Genomic DNA, 22,691 nt, shown 5'->3' with positions numbered 1-22,691 from the left:
TTTCCCCAGCAACAGCCTGGCCAGCCATACTGCGCCAGGTCATCCACTACGTCACCTTTTCCGGAAACTTTTCTGGCAGGACAGCTTAGGCAAGTTGGGTGCCGTAAACTTTTAGAGGAAGTAAAGTAGATGATAAAGAGTGCCATTCTTGGGTACCCAAGATTGCACCGCTGTTTCATGGTACTTAAACGGGCTTATTTTAACCCATTAAATGTCAGTAATACTCCTTGAAATGACCTACTTGAATGCTTTCCGGTTCTCAGGTTTCCGCTTCCGCCTTCTTTAACTCCCCTCCCTACCCCTAGTGCTTTGGCCGGTTTGAGCTGGTTGAAGCTGGTTCTGTTCCTTCTGGCGGTGTGTAGGAGACTCTGGCCACCCTGCTGCCCTCGTGAGTCTAACCGCTTCCTCTAGTTTTCCCCTCTTATCCTTCCTCCTCTTTTGGGAGCATTTTGATCATTTATTTTTGTTAGCCCGAGGCCGCCGGGGCCCGAGTTCTTGCCCACCTGACTGATTACTCCTAACTCTCTTCCCCCTTTCCTCTCCTCCATCCTCTCTCCAGGTTCCTAGCGGTTTGATTCCTGTACTTCTCTGAGCCCCGCCCGGAAGTGGAGCGGCTGTCTGTGGAGCGTGGCTCGTGGCGCATATGCTTGTGTGTGGCCAGCAGAGGGTGCTCGGGTCCCACGGTCCAGCTTGGCGGGCTACACGCGCCCGCCCGCCCGGTCTCCCGCCCTCTCTCCTCCCCAGCACCCTCCCGCCCGCGTGGCTGTTACCGGGTGAACGCGTGAGCTCCTGAGCTCTTAAAAGAGCCCTCCTCCCCTTGCTCTTTGCGCAGACGTTCCACTTTGGGGCGTCTGTGTCCGAGGGAAAGCGGGTGGGTCCTCGGGACCCGAAAGGGGGGGACAAGAAAGTTAAGGGGGCGTGGGTGAGCCTAGAGAAAGAAGGTGGACAACATCGGAAAAGTAAGGGAAACAAACCCAAAAAGTAAGCAAAGTGGCCCAACTTGGGCACGGGATGGAAGGGAAGGAGATGGAGGGGATAGAAGGTAAGGAGGTGGACGGGTCGGAAGGGAAGGAGACGGACGGAACGGAAGGGAAAGAGACGGACGGGACAGAAGGGAAAGAGATGGAGCCCGAGGTAGAGAACAAAACCATTAAGGTAGAGCCCACGGATCCCGGTGAGACCCATCCCAGTGACAATGACCCAGAAAATGACCCCGACAACGACCCTGACCCCGGAGAAGGACCGTCCTCCCTGATTAGGGTCCCCAAGATAGGACTGTGCGAACCTAAACCGGGACCGAGCCACAAGATGATGGACGACGACGAAGATGACAGTGATGATGAGGATGAGGATGAAGATGAGGATGAGGATGAAGATGAAGATGATGCTAACTTGCCCCTGGTAGTCTGGGAGCAGCCCCTCAAAGTGGGCAAGGAAGAGCCCATGGACTATGATGATGACTGCATGCCTGGACCCAGCCGAGCCAAGCCCCTGCACAACTGGGACTCAAACAGGTGTGAAAAAGAGGGCCCCCCCCTGCCCCGAGGGGCAGGGGCGTGTGTGTGCCTGGGGAGGGCGGGAAGGGGAGGGCTGTGTTGTCCTCGGACAGCCCGGCCTGCCGAGCTCTGGGGCTGGGGGCGTGGGGTGCATGCGGCAAAAATGGCACTGTTTATGGTCCTCTCTGCTAGGCCGAGCTCACCCGTAACCTGTTGATATTTCTGCTCCTGCACCCACCCCACCCCCCAAAAAGTATCCGGTGAACCCCACTTTCTGTCTGAATGCTGGGGGACGATCTAGCCATCTATAACTTTTTGCGCTATTGAGTTTCTCTTCCTCGCCAGAAAAAAAAAAAAGTATTTTGTGCTATTTCTGAGCTTGAGCTGTAACTTTCAGCAAAAAGAGCTTTGCAGTCAATGACTTGTCTCCAAAATCGTTGGTCTTTAGCAGAAGCTTTTGAAGGCTCCTGCCATGCTCCTTCTTCCACCAAAAAAGTGTTATTCACGATTGAATTGCTGTGCCTAGCTATCTCTTTCCCCAAGTCACAAATGAGCAGATAGCAATTTTGCCCTTTCCAACTGCACTTCTAAAAAAGTGCTTTGTATTTGTAAATTGAGGTGATTTGTCCTCTACATTTCTCCTCCAAGGAATGAGTATTTAGCGATAACTTTGTTTTTGACTGCATTTTCCCTCAAAAAGGGAAAAAATTTAACATGTCTGTTGGAGCGACGAACCCTCTTCTCATCTTTCCCCGTCACACAAATATTTAGCCATAACTTTTAACCCTGCCCCTAAATCCCCTTCCCCAAGTACTTTACTGGCCTTATCACTCTCAAAAAGTGCTTTGCTATTCTTAATGGGGTGATTGGTTCCCTCTCCTCTCGTCCTCCCCCCAAACCTTTAGCAATATCTTTTGACACCCATTCTTTCCGGGAAATAATGTAGTTTTTTGGCACAGTTAATCTGGGGGATTGGCCGTTCTTCCTCCCAAAGTCAGAAGAATTCATCAGTAGTTTACCTTTCTGACTTAATGGCCCCAACACCAGAAGTGCTTTTCAATTTTTAATCAGGTGATTAACCTCTTTCTCAGTTCTGTGGACGCAACTATTTAGTAATATTTTTTTCCTCTCCTGCAGCACTTCCACTTTATCCCATCAAAAAAAATGCATTGTAATAATGCTAAATAGGGCTGATTAGTCTTTCTTTTTTACTCACCAAATTACAACAGACATGGTTGTTGGGTTTTTTTATTTTTACTGCTCAAGAAGTTCTTTGCTATCCTTGATCAAAATAATCTTTATGCTCTTCTTCCTTCCAAATTGGGGATATTTATATCTTTTGACTCTGTACTTCCTCCCCCAAAAAATGCTTTGCCAACCCTAAATTGGAGTAATTATTCTTTCCTAAGTCATGAGTATTTGCTCTCCTTACCTCCTCTCCCCTAAAACATGCTTTTCAATTATTAATGAAGTGATTAGTATTCATTCTTCTTAGTCACAACTATTTTGACCCTTTTCCCGTGCTTTTAGCCCTCCTAAAAATGCTTTGTAATGTTTTGTTGGGGTGACTAGATGTCCCCCAAAATCTTGACTCTTGTAATTCCCCGCTCAGAAAAGTAGTTTGTAACCCTTAATAGGGTTAGTCTTTTGCTCCCCCCTCACCCTAGGTCTTGGGTATTTAGCGGTAATTTTTGACTCTCCTGCATTAAATCTCATTGCTTCAAAAAAGGGAGTTACGGATTCTTAATAGGGTGATTAGTCCTACATTCCTCTCCCAGCCTTAAATCATCTTTTCCCTCCTGTGGCAATCCCCCCCCCCCGCCAAAATAAAAGTATTTGGGGGGGGTGCTTACTCTGAGGGACTATTTTGCTCCTCTTCTCCAAAGTGGAAGATAATTAGTCGTTTTTCACCCTTCCAACGGATTCTACCTCCACCAAAAAAAGTGCTCTTTGATCCTTAATCGTTAACTCCTCCCCTTTTCCCCTTAGTTATTGGTTAAGCTTCAGTCAGAGCTGTACATTTATATGGTAGCAGATACTTTGAGCAGATTGAAAAGGAGGGAGAGAGGAATCTAATCTGGACCCAAGATATTGATACTTTATTCTTTTCGCTTATTTCAGAGCCCTTACATTGCGCCTAGCCCTACTGAAAAGCTTAGGTGCTTTAGTACCTAGAGCATTCCTTCTTTGCTAAATTAGTTGATTTTACTTTGAGGTTTATACTGAATTGTGAAAGTTAATATTTTTTTTCTGCATAATTGCACAGATTTAGTTATCTTTGGACAGAACGGGATAGAATTAATAGCTGACAGCATTCATATTTAGTACTTAATTATTTTTTCAAAATGCTTTGTATATGTTTTCTCATTTTGTTCTTACAGCAAAGGATTGTTGTTTTAGTAATTATATTAGTAGTTCCTGCAGATTCCAGTTTCCTCATTTGATGAAGAAATTTTATCTCATAGAGTCTGTAGGACTTAATTATAGTTTTAACTGATAAAAAGTATTGAAAAGGGGATCGGAACCCCAGGTTTTTTTTTTTCTTTTTATTCCCAAGTGCGGTGCTCTTTCCACTGCAGAGGAGATAGATTTTTTTTTTTTGTGTAGGTTAGGGGGCGTGGTCCAGGATTGGCACTTTACCCTGATTGAGTAGCGGACTGGGTGCGAGGAGGAGGTTGGGCAGGATGAGGGGGCTGGGCGTGCTGAGGGGGCTGGGCTAGAGATGGTATATATTGCCAGTGCAGTACTGCAGTATACTCCACTCCTTCTTGGGGAAGAGAAGGAAACTTTCCTTTGTCTCTCTCCTTTACTCTTGGGCTAGATGAATTCCAACACTCCTTCTAGCTCTGAGTTCGATCTTAGCAAATTTAAAAATACGTCTCAGAAACTTAGCAGATGTGATGGTACTAGGAAAAAAGTGAGATTTCATTAGTTTCTTCTTGAGATTGTATTACAAAATGTTACCAATGGTTCCCTGCAAAGTGTACGAGATATCAGCAGCCTTTGCTTTTCTTGGGATGGGGTGTGCATACGCCTATTTAAGAATCCGAGTCCCTGAGGAAGGCAGGTGAGTTAAAGGTGCTTTAAACTGTTAGGGAAAATATGTATCAGAAAGGGTATTTGTGAGAAAAAAATACTATCATGTTTCTGTTTTTTACTTGATTTAGTTGAAGTTAACATTGTTGAAATGAAAAATTGCAAGAGGAGATGGAAGGTAAGGTAGGTGTTAATTGAGAAATGCCCAGAAAATTGGAAAAAAGCTTCAAAGATCAGCCTGGCTGGAGACTATTTCTTTTGACTGAAAATACCATTCTATTTGTTAGAATAGCCACCAAAGATGCCTTTTTTTGGGGGAAGGGGGTTCAACTCTTGAAATCCTCTTAAGGTGAGGAATAGATGTAAAACAAGTCTTTTGAAGTAGTCAAACCAGCGATTTTCCAGTTTGGATTTAGGCAAAGTATATTTCGATTTTAATGTTCTAGGAAGAGTTTACTAAATTTATTACTTTTTTTTCCTGCAGTGACTCGGGTTCTGAAAGCTCTGTCATATCCTGTAGAATCAGAGAACTTCGTGGTGAAGATGATGAGGAAGAAGATGATCAAGCTAGGGCTCCGAAACAGAAGAGCATCTTCTGCTTTAAAAAGAAAGACATACCTGCTGCTGATGTAAGAATCTGACTCCTTTTATTCCTTAACATAATTTTGCAAACACATTGAGCCCATTTCCCATGTTCCTACCTCAAAAGGCTAAAAACTAAACCTTTTAAAGGTGGTGATATCCCGACTTTGCCTTAGTTTCTTAATCTTTGAAATTAAGGCTTGATTTGGACTGGTAATTTTTAAGGTCCCTCCAGTTCAGACACCCTATGCTTCTTATTCTAAATTTCCCAATGCCAAAGCATAGGAAATATATCCTTCTTCCTGCCTCTTAGCTGTTGGTGACACTTCCCCATGCAGATTTACAACTTTACATGCAACATGCAACCATCCATGCCTTCTGATCCATAGGTTAGGGAATTGGGCTCAGTAATGATGGGAAATCATTGTTTTAGTTAAGACATTTCAAGAAACAGAATTAGAAATTGATTAGGTGTTAGTATTGGCCATTCTTTTACTCCACCAATGTCTTTTAAGAGACTTGGGAGTATATCTAGAGATGACCAGAACTCGATAAAATTGTGAGAGTAAGGTCCTGGCTATCACTTCTTTGTTTTGGGAGTATTAAGACTAGCACCAGTGAGGCTGTTTATTTCCTGCCTGCCTCTGTTTGCAGTGACACTTTGATATAAAAATATGTATCTTTTAAGAGCAGTAATAGAGACCTTTAACTGGTCCTTTCACTTATGGGAGTTTGAGGTCTTAAAAGCATCCGGGCTCTTACAGACCTTGCTGATACTTAAGATTTGGTTGTCCAGCAACCTTGATCTGTGACTGCCTTCTGCTAGTCCTAAAAAAGGCATTAGTCACCTTGTACCCTAAAAATCTCAGTTTGCCTTCTCTCTCAAAATTAACAGACAGGAAAGAGAGAAAACAGCAATGTTTGTCATATGTGACTATCCTTTTCCAGTCATAATTGTCCTAGCAAGATGATTTTTATTGTAATTTCCTTAAAGTTTTGTAGCCTTTTGCATATAGATCATTTGCATTTCTTTATATGATTATCATTTTTTCCTTCAGCATGTTTAAAAAAAACAAACCAGAACACATGGCATAAACAGCTGATTTTTTTTTTAAAATTAAAAAATTTCACAAAGGGAATGTTTATTTAAGGAATGTTGATTTACATAGGTCTGACTTAATTTCATCTTCTAAACCAAGATCTATTTCCTATTGTTACTTGCCTTGGAGAATAGGGTTACATGAAAGGTGGTGGTAATTTGTTTGCACAGGGCACACTGCCACTGAGGCTGTGACAAAGTCTAACCATCAAGCTATTTAACTGCTTAATGGAGAGTTTACATAAATGATGTGGTGATGGATTATGATTTAATAAAGTACCTGTTGCTTTTTTAATTTGGGAGAATCTGGAACCTTCTCTTGTTTGGCCCCTTGATTTGAGGGGTGGGGTATGGTGGGGGGGCTAGGGTGTGTGTGTGGGGGAAACCATAGTCCCAAGTTTGTACTTGTGGATTATTTGCTCAATGATTGTGATGGAGGCTGCTTTAGTTGCCTGTTGTCTCACCTCTGGCATGGTTGCTACTTCTTAAGATATTTGCAACCAGTATTTGTTTAATGAATCCCCGTTGAATTAAATTGCATAATAATTTCAGATGCACTTTAATCTATCTAACAGGTTTTGCTTTTTGTTAAACTTTGGTCTTTTTTTGGAGAAAAGTTAACCATTGCTATTTCTCTGGCCACTAAATTCATAAAATCCTTTTTATTTGAAGAGTGAATGTTCTGTTGGTTTTGCCTTTGAGGTCATGGGTGACTTTGTTCATCTCAGACTAGAGAAAAAAGGGTGGGTTCTTCCCTAGGAGAAAAACGGAATTTTTCCATGGGAGGACTGGATTCCATTCCTGATATCAGTAGCTGGGATGGACTAGTCCAAAGAGATTCAAACAAACGAATGATGTCTAGAACGGCCAGAGAGAAGTCACTTTTAAGTTGACCCAGGTCTGTGCAGGAGTTATACAGGCAAATGTCTGGGAACTCAATTGGGGTTGTTGAGGGAGGTCTTTACAAGACCTGTGAAAACCAGTGTGCCTAAAAGAAAGAAGAGCTAAGGAGAAAGGTCAAATTAGGGTTTTTTTGAAGGAAACTGTTTTAATGGTTTTCCAGGTACTGACTGTTTATGAGAATGAGGTGGGAGAAAGCATTGTTGACTTATGCTTAATTGCATCTCTGAGTGTAGCAGGTGTGTTGAAAGAATAATCATAATGATGGGTATTCATATAGTTTGCAAAGTGCTTTCCTCATCACAACTCTAGAAGTTATATACTTTAAGTACTTAATATTTTCCCTGTTTTACAAATGAGGACGTGGGCATTGAGATCAAAAAGAAACAAACAAAAATCCTGCTGTTTAGGAGCTGTACTGCATGGAGACCATTCCGTAATTATTTTGTATCCCCCAAAATCAACAAAATTTCCACCATCTTTAGAAGTAATATTAAAAACCAGAGGGGTTTTTGCATATCTAAAATAGTACCACACCTCTACTTAAAAATCTCATATGTCTCCATATTCTACTAATTAAAATTCAGATGACTTAGCCAGGCATTTATGCCCTCGAACTGTTGGCCCCAAACTCTTTATGGCCTAATTCATCATAACTCTCTAAAGCAAAAAAGTATATGTTTAGGATGTCACTGACAGCAATGACCTTCCACAAGTCCCCTGGTATCATTACCTGTTGGACCATGGGATTGAAGCAGTATGGTATTTCTTACTGAAAAAATATGATTCTTACTAAAAAACAATCTGGGGCACAAGTCCTATTGATGATAACATCTTTCCATGTGAAAAAAAAAAGCATTTTAGTTTTTATGAAGGAATAAGTACACATTCCATTTATCCTGTGAAACGTTAGATTTTATGTCAGCATTAATATTCTGATTTTTAAAATGGGAATAATAGTACTTGTCCTGCCTACTTAACAAGGTTGTAGGATTAAATATGGCAAATAGCATGTCTGGTGGTGAAAAGACTCTAGACTTGGAATCAGGAGATTTGACCTCTGGCATTTATTAGCTGTGTGACCTTGGGTGCATCACTTAGTCTTTCTGAGCCTTGGGCTTCTTACATCTGAAAAGGTTATAATACTTGAATCTCGTCTTTGTTATGAAAAAAGCACTTTGTAAATTTTAAAACACTATAGAAATATGAATTTCATTAGCATATGTACAGAAATTTTTTTTGCAAACTATAAAAACAGTACAAATGTGGGTATTAAATAATAAGTATCATTTTTCGGGGTATGGTTCATTTGTGAGTGACCATATACCTTGTACTCTTGTTGTCTTCTTTTTTTCAATATCACAATGCTTAATATACTATGAGATTTTATCTCTAACCAGAAGCCTTCATGAACATCTTGTACTCTAGCAGAGAAAGGAATGAATTCCATTCCTCTTAGGAAAATGGAAATTAGCCCTAGTGACTAATCGATCATAACATGTGATATAGCATAACTCTTACTTGGTTAATGTTATGGCTTTTGTGTATTTTAAGATGGGGTTAGATTTGAATTAATTCACTCTGGTAAATCAAAGTGACCTAAGGAAAATAACATATACATGCACAGACGGCTCCAAAACGTAGCAGCTGACACAGAATGGACTTTTTTCAGTTAGCGCTAGGGATATAGTTGACTAACATTTACTGACCATTAGAATCACAGTCAGCTATAGTCACATCATGTGGCTGCCATATCATTTCTATTAGTGTTTCAAAGATATACTAGTCTAGTTGGAAATTGTTTCTTCCAACTGAAATGGGAAGAAAATACCATTTTTCTCAGTTTATTGCAAACCATAATTATTCTTGGGCAAGTGCATTTTTAAACATGAAATAACTGACCTATAGAAATTATATATCCTGCACAAGTCTTAAAAGACTTAAAATTAATTATGACGTGTTTGTGTAAAAATACGTTTGACTTCCATTATGGAGGTAAAATTAATGCCCTAATCAGAGCCTGTACACTTTGTATTACCTATTCTTTGCAATTGAAATGAGCAGGTTGGCTAATTAAAATTTCTGTACCTGCTACCCAGAGTTAGATAGTCCATTATAAGGTATCTTAGTAAATGGAGAAAGACTGGAAAAAAGCTTTCTACTTGTATATCCCACTTAAAATCAAAATACAAACACACCTTGCTCAGTGAAAATATCTTTCATAATAGATAATTTAGAGAATGATTGTCTGTAGTCCAAAAGAAATAATTTCCATAATTCACTCCAATAAGGAGATCCTTTTGTGCATTTAAAATTTTATTCAATTTGAAAAAAAGTCCTTTTTGAGGAACGTTGTGTTAAGTGAATTACAGAAAAATTTGCTTTGTCTTTTGAATTATTTTTGTTACACTAAATTTTTTGTTGTTGGGATGGGATTTTTATTTGTTTTGGATTTGTGTGAGCTAGTTCTTAAATACGTTTTCATGGTCTTTGGCTAGTGAAAATAATTTTGGAAAAAATAGAAAGAGAACACTGAGGGAGGTAATGAGAGTAAATAATAGGTATTGTCTTTTAAGAGGAAAATTTAATGGTGTAGTCTGCTTCTATTGGCACAGTGCCTAACAGTGTCATGCACAATTAAGCATTTAATTAATTAATGCTTTTTGGTGATGATGTCTAGACAATCAAGGGATTTTCCAAGGGAGTTTATTAAAGTGCTCTCTCTAGAGTTGTTGATAAATTAAGATTAATTGTGTGGTTAAAGTTGAAATACAAGGTCCAGACTGAATTCTGTCTTCAGTGTGTATGTGTATTTTTTTTTTATTTTTTAATTTTTAAATTTTTTAAATTTTTTTTTTTTTTACCAGTTCTTGGGTAGGATAGGATGGGAACAAAGTAGTTGATGCATAGCCCCATGCATTCTCCAGGGTCATATGGATCCAACTGTATCCATAGTAGGAAGGATCTCATCATGTCATTGTGAAAATGTCTGAAAAAAGAACATGACATGATTTGAATTGCTTGCTTTGTTAGGGTTATTATAAAGATCATGTGAGATCATGTATGCAGTGTGTCTTAAAAAACATTAAAGTGCTGTTAGAAATGTGAGTAGTAGGTTTCCCCATTGTCTTTAGTAGCTAAATTAACACTTTTATTTGTAGGCACCTGCTCCAGCAGATGACATGACTCTCATTCTGCCTGAAAGTGTTGAACTACAGCCCTTTGGGAGGGTTTCAGGTATTATCGAAAAACTAGGTATGTAAAATGTTTTGTTAACAATATTCACTATTTATCCTTAACTGTTTGACACATTTTCTTAGTGATCTATATTTTCTTTGTTATTTTATCTTGCAATCAATTAAGGAAAAGGTAAAAAGGATTTTCTTTATATTTAAATACTGTGATTTTTGTCCTGCTCTTTAGGGAATCATTATGAAATTCTTGGATTCTCTTGGTTTTGTCAGTACTTTGCATAAAGTTGCACAATTTTCAAAATTTCAAAATATATAAGAAGTTAATATACCATTTACCCCAAAATATGATGTAGAAAAATGCATAATGAAGTAATTTGTCATCACTGTGAAGTAGGTAAGAATTACATAATTACATTGACTTTGAAGCACAGAGAGAAACTCACACAAAATCACATAGCAAGTCAGAGTTAAGATCCTCCCTTTTATTGTTCCATGTCATTAGAAAGAAGGCAATATTTACAAAATGAAAACCATAGGCTCAGGCCAACCCTGGGTCACAAGTAGTCTTTTAGTACATAGTTGATTTCTTACATATTTGGTAGTTATAAATGTCCAGAGTCCTCCAAATTAGGACATATAAAACATTTCGTTTGTCATATAAGGCAAAATGCTTCTTCCCAAACCTTCAGTTTTATTCCTGGCTGTATGAGACCCAGCCTCAAATTTGTTAATTCACTAGTCTTATTGCCTGTGAATAAATTGGATACCTTCACTAGCACATATAAATATTTCATCTAACAAAATTTTAATAATTTCACTTTTCAAACAGATTGACTTAATACATGTATATATGTAATAGTATTATTTGTTCCTTACATTTTTGTGTCAGGGTTTTATTAGATCAATAGCGGGATGTGTTAGATCAATGAGAAAATGAGAGATTCAAATGGGTCTCGATTAATTAGTTTTGTTTTGTTTTGTTTTTTTAAGAAAAAAAAGTACAATAAAATCAATAGAATCTGGGAAGTTCAAAGAGATGGCTGTGATGAAAAAGACCATATTATTGTGCAATCCATACCTGCTACACCACCTGTGCCAGCAGAAGATGCTTTGAGTCCTGTAAAAGCTTTTCATTTGTCATCAAATAATGCCTGAGGGCAGGATAAAGGGAAATGCGTGGGGGTGGGGGTGGAAAAAGTCCACCAAGTGAGAGGAATCTCTAAAAATGGGGAATTTTTATGATATTCTAAAACGTCTTTATCAATTGTTTGCTTATGTAAATGCCCAAAGCTAAAATTTGCTAATATATAATATACTTGAATTCATAACTTATAAAAATTTTATGATTTGTAGGGTTGCCTTATGAACAACTAGACCTCTTCTTAGATAATAGTGCACTTCCCACATCCAAGAATAGGTTTCAAGGTGTAAGATCCTGCCTTCAATTCTCGTTTAACTTGCATTGAAATTATCAGCTTCAACATCACATTAACATTTACATGTAAACTACCTTTGGCTGAAGCCTTTTTTAAATGCAACAAATTACTTATTCTGTCTGTTTTTTCAGTAATAATTGAATCTGTGACTGACCTACCACCAGTTTGTGAAGATAGCATGATCTTTAAGAGCAACCGACATGCTGCCGGAAAGGTTTGTATAAATTTAAAAAGGGAAAATTTTACCCAATGAAGTTGACAGTACATCATATCAATAGATTTTTTTCCCTCCTCCTATAACTGAGAAAAGATATTATAATATTCAAAGCTAGTAGCAATAAGGCTACCAGCCTCTCCAACACCATATCTACTATCATGAACACTTTATTTAAATCATGTTAAAATTTACAAAATTGCTTTTAAATCCTCGCTTTGGAAATATTGGAAAATTTGGTTTGTAGCTAAACTGCACTTTTGCATGCTTTTGTTGTTGTTTCTCCCAACCCTCCACAATCAGATTTTCGAAATCTTTGGCCCCGTTGCACATCCCTTCTATGTCCTACGGTTCAGTTGTTTGGAACACATCAAGAGAAAGGATATCAAAATCCGAGACATCATGTATTTTGCCCCCTCAATCCAGCACTTCACTCGCTATATATTCACAGACAGGATTAGGTGAGTACTTCTTACTGTAATTTTAATTGGCATGGCTAAATTTCATAGTTTTAGTACGTAACTCTTCTCTGTTGCTTGCTGTTTGTTTTATTAATGTTTTCCTCTTCCTTGAGGTTATGTTGGTATACAGTGTGCATTGCTTAATTTTCTGCCTTTCTAGGGATAGGGGTTCTGATGCTTCCTGGAAGAATGACCTAGAGCCACCGCCTGAAGTAAGTCCATTTTTTCTGATTTGTCAAACTTTTAGGGACTAGATCAGTGATTTCATTAGGGTTAAGAGCTGCTGGATGAAGAAACTTCCCTCTATCATTGAGGGTCAGCACTTTCTCTGCAACTTCATGGCCTGAGAGGATTGCCTTAAAGCACTGAAAGTTTCTAAGTATCTTGGCCAGAGTAACACAGCCAGTATGTGTCAGAGGCAGGAAGTGGAGCCAGGCGTTCCTGGCTTTAAGGCCATTTTTCTGTCTACTGTATGGAGGCTAATGGTATTCCATAAATGAAACTTATCTTTCCAGTTTATCACCAAACATTATGAAATATTAACAGAAGTATTATAAAATGAACATATGAATAGTTCTCATTACTGAAACCAAAATTAGCATCGTTGAACTTGGTGACATACATTCTGTTTAATTAAAATAATGCATTTTTTAAAATGTGGATCTGAGATCCCTAATCTGCATTAATTGCTTCCAGCATCAGTTGGGGAATATCATCTAGTAGCAGTAATGTACTTTTTCCCTCTCTAGGCTGTTGATTTCAGTGATGATGAAAAAGAAAAGGCAGCTAAGAGCAAGAAGAAATACTATGGACGGAATCGGAAGAAGCAGAGGGCAGAGTACAGGTCAAAAAGCAGATCCAGTTACAGCAGGGATGGTCGGAAGGGTTGCAGACCAGAACCCAGGCAGCTTGCCCTCGAGGAAAACAGCCAGGAGAATAGGCAGGATGATAGACAGGAGGAGAAGCAGGAGGAGAAGCAGGAGGAGAAGCAGGAGGAGAAGCAGGAGAACGAACAGGAGAAGCAGGAGAACAAGCAGGACAATAGGCAGGCTTCCCGCCAGGACAATAGGCAGGCTTCCCGCCAGGACAATAGGCTGGGTGCCCGGGAAAGAACAACTTCCCAGCAGGAGAACAGACAGGGAGCACACAGAGATCAGAGAAAAGGTGGCCGACAGGATCAGAGGAAATCTAACAGACATGATCACAGGCATTCCAGCCGCCATGATCGCAGGCAGGATCGCAGGCAGATGGTCCAGCATGATCACAGGCAGCTTATCCAGCAGGATTTCCGACAGGAATACTGTCAGGAGTTTGGCCAGGAGTATGGCCAGGAGTTTGGTCAGGAGTTTGGGGGTCAAGATTATGGACAGCTAGAATTTGGGCAGCTAGAGTATGGGCAGCAGGAGTTTGCGCAGGAGTATCAGGAGTTCCGACAGGAGTACCATCAGGAGTACCACCAGGAATACCATGCTGCCGCTGCCGCTGCCGCCACCGCCGCCGCCGAGTACCATCAGGAGTACAGACCGGTTGCTGAGTTCCGTCAGGAATACCGGCCTGACTATCAGAATCTTGGTGTGTAAATAACGTGACTTGACTTGGGAATTGCTTAGTCGAACTCTTCAGAAATAGAGATTTCTCTACAGTTTTAAAAAGTAACACCAAAAACCCATATCCATCTTGAATTCATTTTTCATTCAAATGCTTTAAACCCATACACTTTCTACTTTGTAGCTACTTTATAGTGTGGGAAATGATGGGAAAAATCACAGAGAACAGTTTATTGGAGTTTTGTTGCCTTTGAGTAAGTAAAAAAGGGCCACTGGGGAGCAAAGACATGCCAAAATACATTTATGTCTTAGTTGTATTGGAATTTTGTTTTGTTTTTGCTTTTGTGTATATGGCTATTTTTCCCTTGTTAGGTGCTTATGGAGGAGAAGCACCCCCAGCTGCTCACTGGTGCCCCCAGCCTCGTGAGGCTGGAAGGAGTTGCTACAACAAACGCGAGTACCACCGAGAATTCTCCCGGGGCAGACACCACAAGGCCAGCCGCTCCAGGTCCCAGGCAGCTGGGCAGTTTTACAGCGCCGAGCACAGGTTGGCCCAGGATGCCCCTCCCTCCCTGTTTGCTCCTCAGCATAGGCAAGACAATTCTCTCATGCAGCATTCCTATCAGCTGGCTCCTCAGTACTTTGACATGCACCATTACCAGGCTCACCCATCTCAGCATGTGGCTTGGTCTGGGCTGCCCCAGCATGTGCACAATGCACACTACCAGCACTTCCAGGGCCAACATGCTAGGGGTGGTGGGCACTGCTCCCAGTACAGACCCTTCTACTAGACAGATCATGTTTCATGAGCTCACTACAGAAACAGATGACAGAGCTCCTAAAAAACATGATTCCTCAGTCTGGTCACTAGAGAAAGTGAACTTGATAAAAATTAAAACACTTACTGTAAAATAATTTCATTATTCAAGTGTTCACGTGGTAAATATTTGTGTACTTTAGTGAAATAGTGACATACTCCTAACATAAGAAATTAGATCTCAGATTGAAAAGAAAACTAAAAAAAAAAAAACCAAAACCCCTCTAACAACCTAACCCTCCAAATTATGTATCACTTAACTAACACTTTGATTATAATCCAGAAGAATTTTCTTTTCTTCTCTCCCCCTCAGTATAGATCTAAGTAGCAGAAATAGACCACCTTTCATCAGAGATTAAAGTGTGTTGAACCATTGATTGTCTTAGAATACTTGTGTTAAATCCAGCAAGATAAGATTTTGAAGTCCCATTGAGAATATGTGGAAAAAAAAATAAAGTTTTTTTTTTTTAAACTAAATGTACTTGTTTGGAAATGGCTTTTGTAGATGCATCATATAATTTTCAAAAATCTTGAACCACATTGATTTGTAAAATTTAGCAAATGGAGATCACAGAATTAAAAACATGCATTCTTTGGCAATTAAAGATTAATGTCAAATTGTATAAATAAATATCGTGGCTTTGAACAAATACAAGATTAAAGCTGACAATTAGGAATACTTTAAAAAGGACATTGCAAATTTCCTTAATTTAGGTTAAGTACAGGGAGATTCTCTTCCATCTTCACTAAGTTGGCCAATTAAAAAAACCAAAACCTTCTAAAGATGAAACTGTAATATCCATTCCCTAGTGAAAATCATTATAAAATTTACTTATTTGGCTATCTTCCATTTATGAGGCATCCTAATGATAAATATTACTTTACAACATGTGTGAGACATAAAGCAAGAGGCTTTTTAGCTCTAGTCAAAACCTCTCTGGGATTCAGATTCCTCAGACTGAAAATGCAAGAGTCAGACTTGAGAGGTTATTGATAAGGCCCCTCAAGAGCTGTGAGGGCCCTAAGAGGCCATATAGGTCAATGCTCTTATTTTGCCGATGTAAAAACTGTGGCTCAGGATGGTTAAATGACTTGCCCAAGGTCACACAGGTAGTACAATATCTATGCAAACAAAATAACAAAAATTAGAACTGACAACAAACATAATCCAAACAGTACTACCTATGTGACTTTAGACAAGTCAGTTAGCTTCTCTGGGTCTCATTTGTGAAATGAGTTTGGACTAGGTAGTCTCTGATCAGTTTTAGATCTGAGATCCTAAAGGAGCCTCATGAATTACCTATCTCGTCTAGTCCTCTCATTTTAGAGTTGAGGAATTTGTAACCCAGAGAGACTGTGACTTGTGCTTTCTTGAAAATTGATTGCATTGGTAATTCTAGTCCTAAATTCTATCAAAAAATGTGGTTTTGTCAGAATAACTTTAGTTTTATCTCCCCCCAAAAAATTTTTTTAAAAAGTGATGAGAATGCTATAATTAATCTTCCTCTACCAAATAATTTATCTTGGGAAAAATAATTCAGGACCTGCCATACATTCATACTGTGTGTGTAGGTTAAGCATTCATTGGAAAAACTAGGTACCAAAAAAATTAGTGTTATTCTAAATTTCAATTCTGCTAGCTTTGCCATAGCCTTATCTATGGTAGTCTTTTTTCTTTTTTACAGGGTCTGAAATAATACTTTGTGTCTGTTCAGCCATACAATGCCATTGTTCTAAATTTGAATAAACTTACCTTCAAATCAGTTTTTACAGATCATTTCTGTAATACACTAATGAAATTTCAAAGTACACAAGAAATTCTTGAGGTTCTTGTCAATATTAATCAAATAAAAAAATTAGTCAAAATCTGGCAAATATTTATGGGTTCATGGATATGGAAAATTTATATTGAAGGTGTCTGACAGTAAATGCACAGCTATAAAGGTAAGTTAGTAATTATTGATATTATCCATGCAGGCAGCAAATAGTAGCCTAATTGTGCTTTCAGGTGAGTGTTCATTTTTCATGCATTAATCTACAAGACAAATTTATATATATGTATATATATATATATATATATCTGTTAACTGTTTATATATCTTGGATACCAAACATTTACCAGAGAAATTAGATGCGAGATTTTTTTCCTACTCAACTACGTCCCTCCTTATCCTCGATGTACAGTGCACCTTCCTTTATAACATTTCACTTGGCATTCCTAATACCATTTACTTCAAAACTAAATGGAAAGTCTTGGCCTATAGAACAAGTGAAAAGGGATAAACAAGAAAGAAGTGAAAGTTAAGAAAATTAGTAAACTGAGCTTGAATAGCTATAAATAAATAAACTGTGTAAGATATTCATTTATATTGTATTAATTAAGAAGAGACCTTCTTAGTCCTACCAAGTCCTATCTTTAAAAGAAAACTTGATGAGGTGAGGTTATCTTGAGGCAAATCAAATTGTTGGTTGGACCTTTATGGAATTTATCATACTTTATCAGATCTAGCTTCTAATGAATCAAATTTTAAAAATTATTTAAAAACCCATATGTATGTGGGAAACTAAATTTTTTATTTTAAATCTGACTTGAGAGTTAAAGGCCTGTGAAACTAAATTTAAAATTTTCAGAAAATATAATTCACAAATAATACATTCTAGACATTCCTCTCCCCCTTGAGAAATTCATAAATATCATTGTATACTGATTATTTTTAAAAGCCTTTTTTCCCTTTTAGATTCTTTCCTATTCATGTACCATCAATTTTTTTTATTTATTTTTTTGAGCATGCCATGGGAAAGAGTATATCCTTAAGGTAGTACAGCGTGCTAAATGCTTAATGTCATCAGAGCATTGTGAGAGGCGAGGCAAATCATCTTGTACCTCTCTAAGCCTCTAGTTTCCCTATCCAGAAGATGGGGATACTAATACCTATAGTACTTACCTCACAGGGTTGTTGTGAGGGTTCAAAGATTAAATAAGCACAATTGACATCTTACCATCTAAAAGTGTTACACAATGGCTAATTAACTAAAGTCTTAATTAGTTACTGTTTGTGCTGCAGTGGGAAGGCAGTTAAATGGCATGCCGTGTATAAATATTTTTCGATCATGAACCCCTAAATTGTAAGGGGGTCCTATATGTCCCTCTTAATTCCTAAACTATTCAAATAAAATTTAATATTTTTAGTAATTACCAATTCTAATTTGATCAAATGCATGCCACCCTAACAGTCTCCCAATTCAGTTCATATTATTTTTTTGAAAGATACCATATATGATTAATTTCCAGTACGTTAAGTTGAAAGACTTTTAAAACCACCACTAAATAAAATTGAGACTTAGAATGATTTCCTCAATATTCTTCCTCACCAGGTAGACCATAATTGCAATGCAAAATAAACAGGCATCATCTGCATGATTGAAACATATTGATATACTACTACAATTTAGTCCAATTAAATGTATTTCGTTACCTATACCAGTTTATTTAACACCTATTAAAATGGATAGTCAGTTGAACTTCTTATCAACTATACTCTTGCATGCTATAGAATTAGGGGCATCTTGGTTTATATGTTGAGTGCCATAGCTGCCAATTTTTGACTGTTTCTTTATGAGATTGAGTGGATGCTGGGTCAGAAATATCTATATTGGAAATACAATATTTTATCTGGTTCAAACAAACAAACAAAACCTATCAAAAATTAATTTACCAGGCAGGCCCCTTATACTTGAAAGGGGGCTCTGATTCCAAACTCTCAGATGAATAAAATGGCCTTAGAAATGTTAACCACTATGAATAAATATTAGCAGAATCAGGAAACTTGAGGTTTGGTTGCTTATAGTATTAGTACAAAATACTAAGTATGGCGATTAGCAGATACTAGAGATGTAGATGGGCATACCAGACAAAATCAAATTAGTAGTCTGTGATCAAATTTTCTTTTTAAGTAGATACTGCATGTAGTGTGACATGTCTGAACTCAGAAGAATAAAAACCAAGTTATTTTTTGCTTATGTGGTAATATCTCTCATAAGTGCATCTTATTTCTTGTGGAGACAGATGCTATGTCAAACAGAGAGATGATCTTAGGATCATAGGTGACTCAGATCCTAATGGAGAAAAACAAACAAACAACAAGCCCAAAGCAAAAAATCTGCTTGTTAGCATAGAACCCCAATTAAAGAGTGATGGCTACGTAAAGGTGGTCTCTAACAGGTTTGGGGAAAGAAAACTCTAAAGGGTTCTCAATAGTGTGCTGGAGTGAATGTGCTTTATTCTACATCCCACTGCTATTGTAAAGGTATACCTGCCTGCATTGTCGAACAATATCCCTTCCAAGAGATGGTTTGACATTGTTGAGTTCGGTTATACCGATTGTGATGAATGTTGCTACCCATTCAAAGCTAAGTAATTTTTATTTAATGTATAATTTTCTTTTTGGCCAGCTGTAAATACCAAACAGTACAATATTAAGTATGTTGTAGAGTATATGTAAACAAATGAATTTTAATATTTCAAAGTTAAAGAAAATAGCTAGGCATTAATTTGATCAATACAAGTTTTGTATGTTTGTAAATATATTGAATCAGAAAAATGCATAATACCACAATCCCAGATAACAGTCATTTTTTCATAGGTGGCAGCTACTCAGCCATGTTCAAGTAGTGTGAGTTACATCCAGTTGGTTACAAGCTTCTAGTGATTGGCTGTGTGATTTCTAAAGTGGTCAGGAAAACTGCATGAAAGTACATAGATGCCTCTAGTTCAGATGAAACATCAGTAGACTGCTGAAGAATAGAGCTCAGTTGAATGCTTGGACCCACTATCTTTTAGTTAGTATAAACTTTTCAAATTCTTAATATGCACCAAATGGTCAATGCCAGTCAGTTATATAGCAATGAATCCAATGCCTCACTGCAGCAGTTTTAGAAATATTCTTTAATATTTATCAACATATTTGGTTTCCTAGATTGTTTAGCTTGAACGCATCTGTTGCATCTTAATTTCATTCGTTTGGTGATTATAAAAGAGGGCAACTTTAATTCAAGAAGTAATTTGATGTCCTACTGGTATAATTACTCTAGATGATAATTAGAAAAACACTTATTGGTATTTTCTTACTTTATTGCCAAAGATTGCACAGAGATCCAGATCTCCAGAATAAATAAAAAGAATTTAAATTTTTCTAAAGTATTCTAAAATGAAAGCATTATCTGCAAAGTTTAAGTTCTACACCTAAAGAAAGCAAGTGTACAAATTAAGAAATCCATATCTGTTTAGTCTGTTAATAAGAAAGCTTTGAACCCTAATAAATTATACTCTTAAGTAGATATCACTGACACAACTATTGGGTTTTTTCCTCTTTCCTCCCCTCTTGTCTTTTAAATCTGACATTTACAAATGTAACATACACAAAAAGTTATTCTTATGAAGTTGAAGAACATTTGCCCATTAAATAAAATGTTTGGATTTATACCCAAACTATTTATCTTAGAAATATTTTACAGTAAGTTTTTTTTCCCCCTTAGAATTTACATTTCATCAAGGCCCAGCCCAAACCCACTTCTTTTACCAATCCTCTGACCATTAAAAAGGACAATGATGTAAATTCATAACCCATTCTTCATACCATTGATCTGTTACTTAATTGTATGCTGCCTTACAGGGATTTCTTTGTTCTGAGTCATTATTTAACCTTTTATGTATGTATGTGTTTTTTTTTCCCCAACTAGATTTTAAACTTCTTGAGGGCCAGGACCAGACATTGTACTTCTGTATGTAACCCCACAGCACCTAGATTGGTACTACGTACGTAGTAACCCCTCCATGAAATTTATTGGCTAATTCTATCATATTTATGATCTCAAAACTCTAAAGGCTTTGTATTGGCAGAGATGTTGTACATAGCCTCTGGAGACATCCACAGAAGGTGGTTGTGTGCCAAGAGATTGTGAGAGAAGTCAGTGCTCCCTTTGGGCAGTTTTGCTCCTTTTATAACAACATTACCATGCAACTAGAATCCCAGATGCAGATGACTCACTTCATTCTTTAATGGAGTCCACTTGTCCTATTGAATGGGAAAGGAAGGTGTGAGCTGGACTAGTTGGCTTTCTGAGGACTCTTCTGTGACAAGGAGATTCTATGAAGTGAAGAGAGGCATTTGAAGGAAAGATGGGCTAGTGTCCTGAACATGAAGGAAAAAACTGAGATGAATAATATTTTAAACCATTTATCTATTTTATGGAATCTACAGCAGTTGATATGAGACAGACTGACTCGGGCCTCTGCCTCATGTACTGCTAGTCCAAATTAGAGCACCAAAATATAAGTATTTTTGTGATTTTCAATAATTATGGAGCATCTTTTCCTCCCAAAGACTTCAAATCAGTTTTCAGATATCTCATTCTCATAACCAAATGAGATCAATGGGTAGAAAGTCTCATATATTAAATTTTTCCTGAACATCATGTCTTAAGAATTTCCTTTGGAACATGCTGAATTGGAGGTCCTTGTAGAGGAGCAAAGAGTGAAGATCACTGAGTGAAGCAAAAGCTCTCTCAAATCACTTAGCACTTCTAAGGCCCCAGGGTCCTTTGAAATTGGCACAATGTTAGTATGTCACTCATGTAAATTCTGTGTCTGTAAAAGAAGGGTCTAAGGTCCCTTCCAGTGATAATGATGTGTGTTTCTGTGATATATAATACTGTAAAAATGCCAAAAAAAAAAAAACCCCAAAAAAACTGTGAGTAAATGTAGATCTTTAAGTATGCCCAAAAAACAAAAAAGACCCAACAACCTATATACCTTTAACTTCAATGTTCTCTTCCTTAAGCGCCAGTAGTTTTAAGTGGTACTTAGATTGTCTTTCTAGATTGTCAGTAGCTAATTAATATATTCTTGGCGCTACATAAATCTTAAACTGGTACTAATATCTATGTTAAATGTATCTTTCTCTATTTGATGTTATTTCTCTCTTTTTAACTATAGGATAAGTAACTGTAGAGTAAACTATAGAGTAAAACTCTATAAAACTCTAGAGTTAAAAACCACCATTTGGGGCTAAGGGCTATATCGCGATTGGTGCTGGTGAAATTTGTGCCGTAAACGACTTAGTTATTCAACTAAGTTATCGTCCCTGTAAATCTGTTGTGGAGTGCCGTAACCCAATTATATTATGCATGTATATGTTGATATCTTAAATGTTTATTGATGTTTAAATGTTCAAATAAATGTTCAAATAAATGTTCGCAAAATTAATGAAATGGAATAGTGTCATTTGTATGCCTTTTTGCTTTTTCTCTCCCATCTGTCCAAATTGGTACCTCCCCAATTGAATGGACAGTTGTCCATATAACTGTCAGAGTTTTTTTCATTTTAATGTTACTTAGACACATTCAACTAATTTCAGATCTTTAAAACAGTAGTTAAAACTGATCTCAACTACTAAAAGTCATAAATGAAAGTTCTCTCAACAAAGGACAATATTTAATATTTCATGTCACATCATAACAGTGTTAGAACAATTTTTTTTTTGTTGAAAATCATGTAAATTTTGAAAAATACTCCCTTATATCCATCTCTGGTTAATACTCTCCATCCCAAATCTATAAAAGTAGATCATGGTTTATGAACATAGGTACCTGCCAAAAAGTTTTTGATTACAGCATTGAAGTCATGTTTAGTACATCTCAGATTCAAGACAATACAACATTTACTCATGGGGCATCACAATGAGCCACTTAAGTAAGGGCTGTGCAAGGAAATGGGTTGTTTTTTGTATAGGTAAAGAGTCATGTGTATTAGGTTGAGTTCTGATTGGGGTGCTTGGAAGTATAATGGGAACACTGCTTTTTTTGTACTTCTTATTCCCTTACTGGAAGAGAAAGAATTTGAGACTAGCCT

At 37.6% G+C, this 22,691-nt stretch overlaps 1 protein-coding gene across 3 annotated transcripts; it reads left to right on the top strand.

Annotated features, from left to right (window-relative positions):
• Positions 1-102: 102 nt before the first annotated feature.
• NAF1 (nuclear assembly factor 1 ribonucleoprotein) lies at positions 103-21,522 on the top strand. 3 transcript variants are annotated; one of them, XM_027866912.1, is made up of 10 exons: positions 268-388; positions 560-1,514; positions 5,017-5,161; positions 10,275-10,368; positions 11,875-11,957; positions 12,261-12,418; positions 12,579-12,630; positions 13,168-13,990; positions 14,338-14,512; positions 20,522-21,522. In XM_027866912.1, the coding sequence occupies exons 2-10, from the start codon at positions 1,012-1,014 to the stop codon at positions 20,526-20,528; spliced, it is 2,040 nt and encodes a 679-aa protein (XP_027722713.1). In that variant the 5' UTR covers positions 268-388; positions 560-1,011; the 3' UTR covers positions 20,529-21,522. The 3 variants fall into 3 exon arrangements, with proteins under 3 accessions (XP_027722712.1, XP_027722713.1, XP_027722711.1); XM_027866911.1 differs by lacking the exon at positions 268-388 and adding an exon at positions 103-180 and having other exon boundaries at positions 14,338-21,522; XM_027866910.1 differs by having other exon boundaries at positions 14,338-21,522.
• The last annotated feature ends 1,169 nt before the right edge of the window (positions 21,523-22,691 follow it).

Source organism: Vombatus ursinus, unplaced genomic scaffold, assembly GCF_900497805.2.
Source record: "Vombatus ursinus unplaced genomic scaffold, bare-nosed wombat genome assembly UNPS02014784.1, whole genome shotgun sequence".
In the NCBI taxonomy this organism is placed as follows: Eukaryota; Metazoa; Chordata; class Mammalia; order Diprotodontia; family Vombatidae; genus Vombatus; species Vombatus ursinus.
Note: the sequence above shows the minus strand (reverse complement) of the source record. Positions and strands in the feature narration are given on the sequence as shown.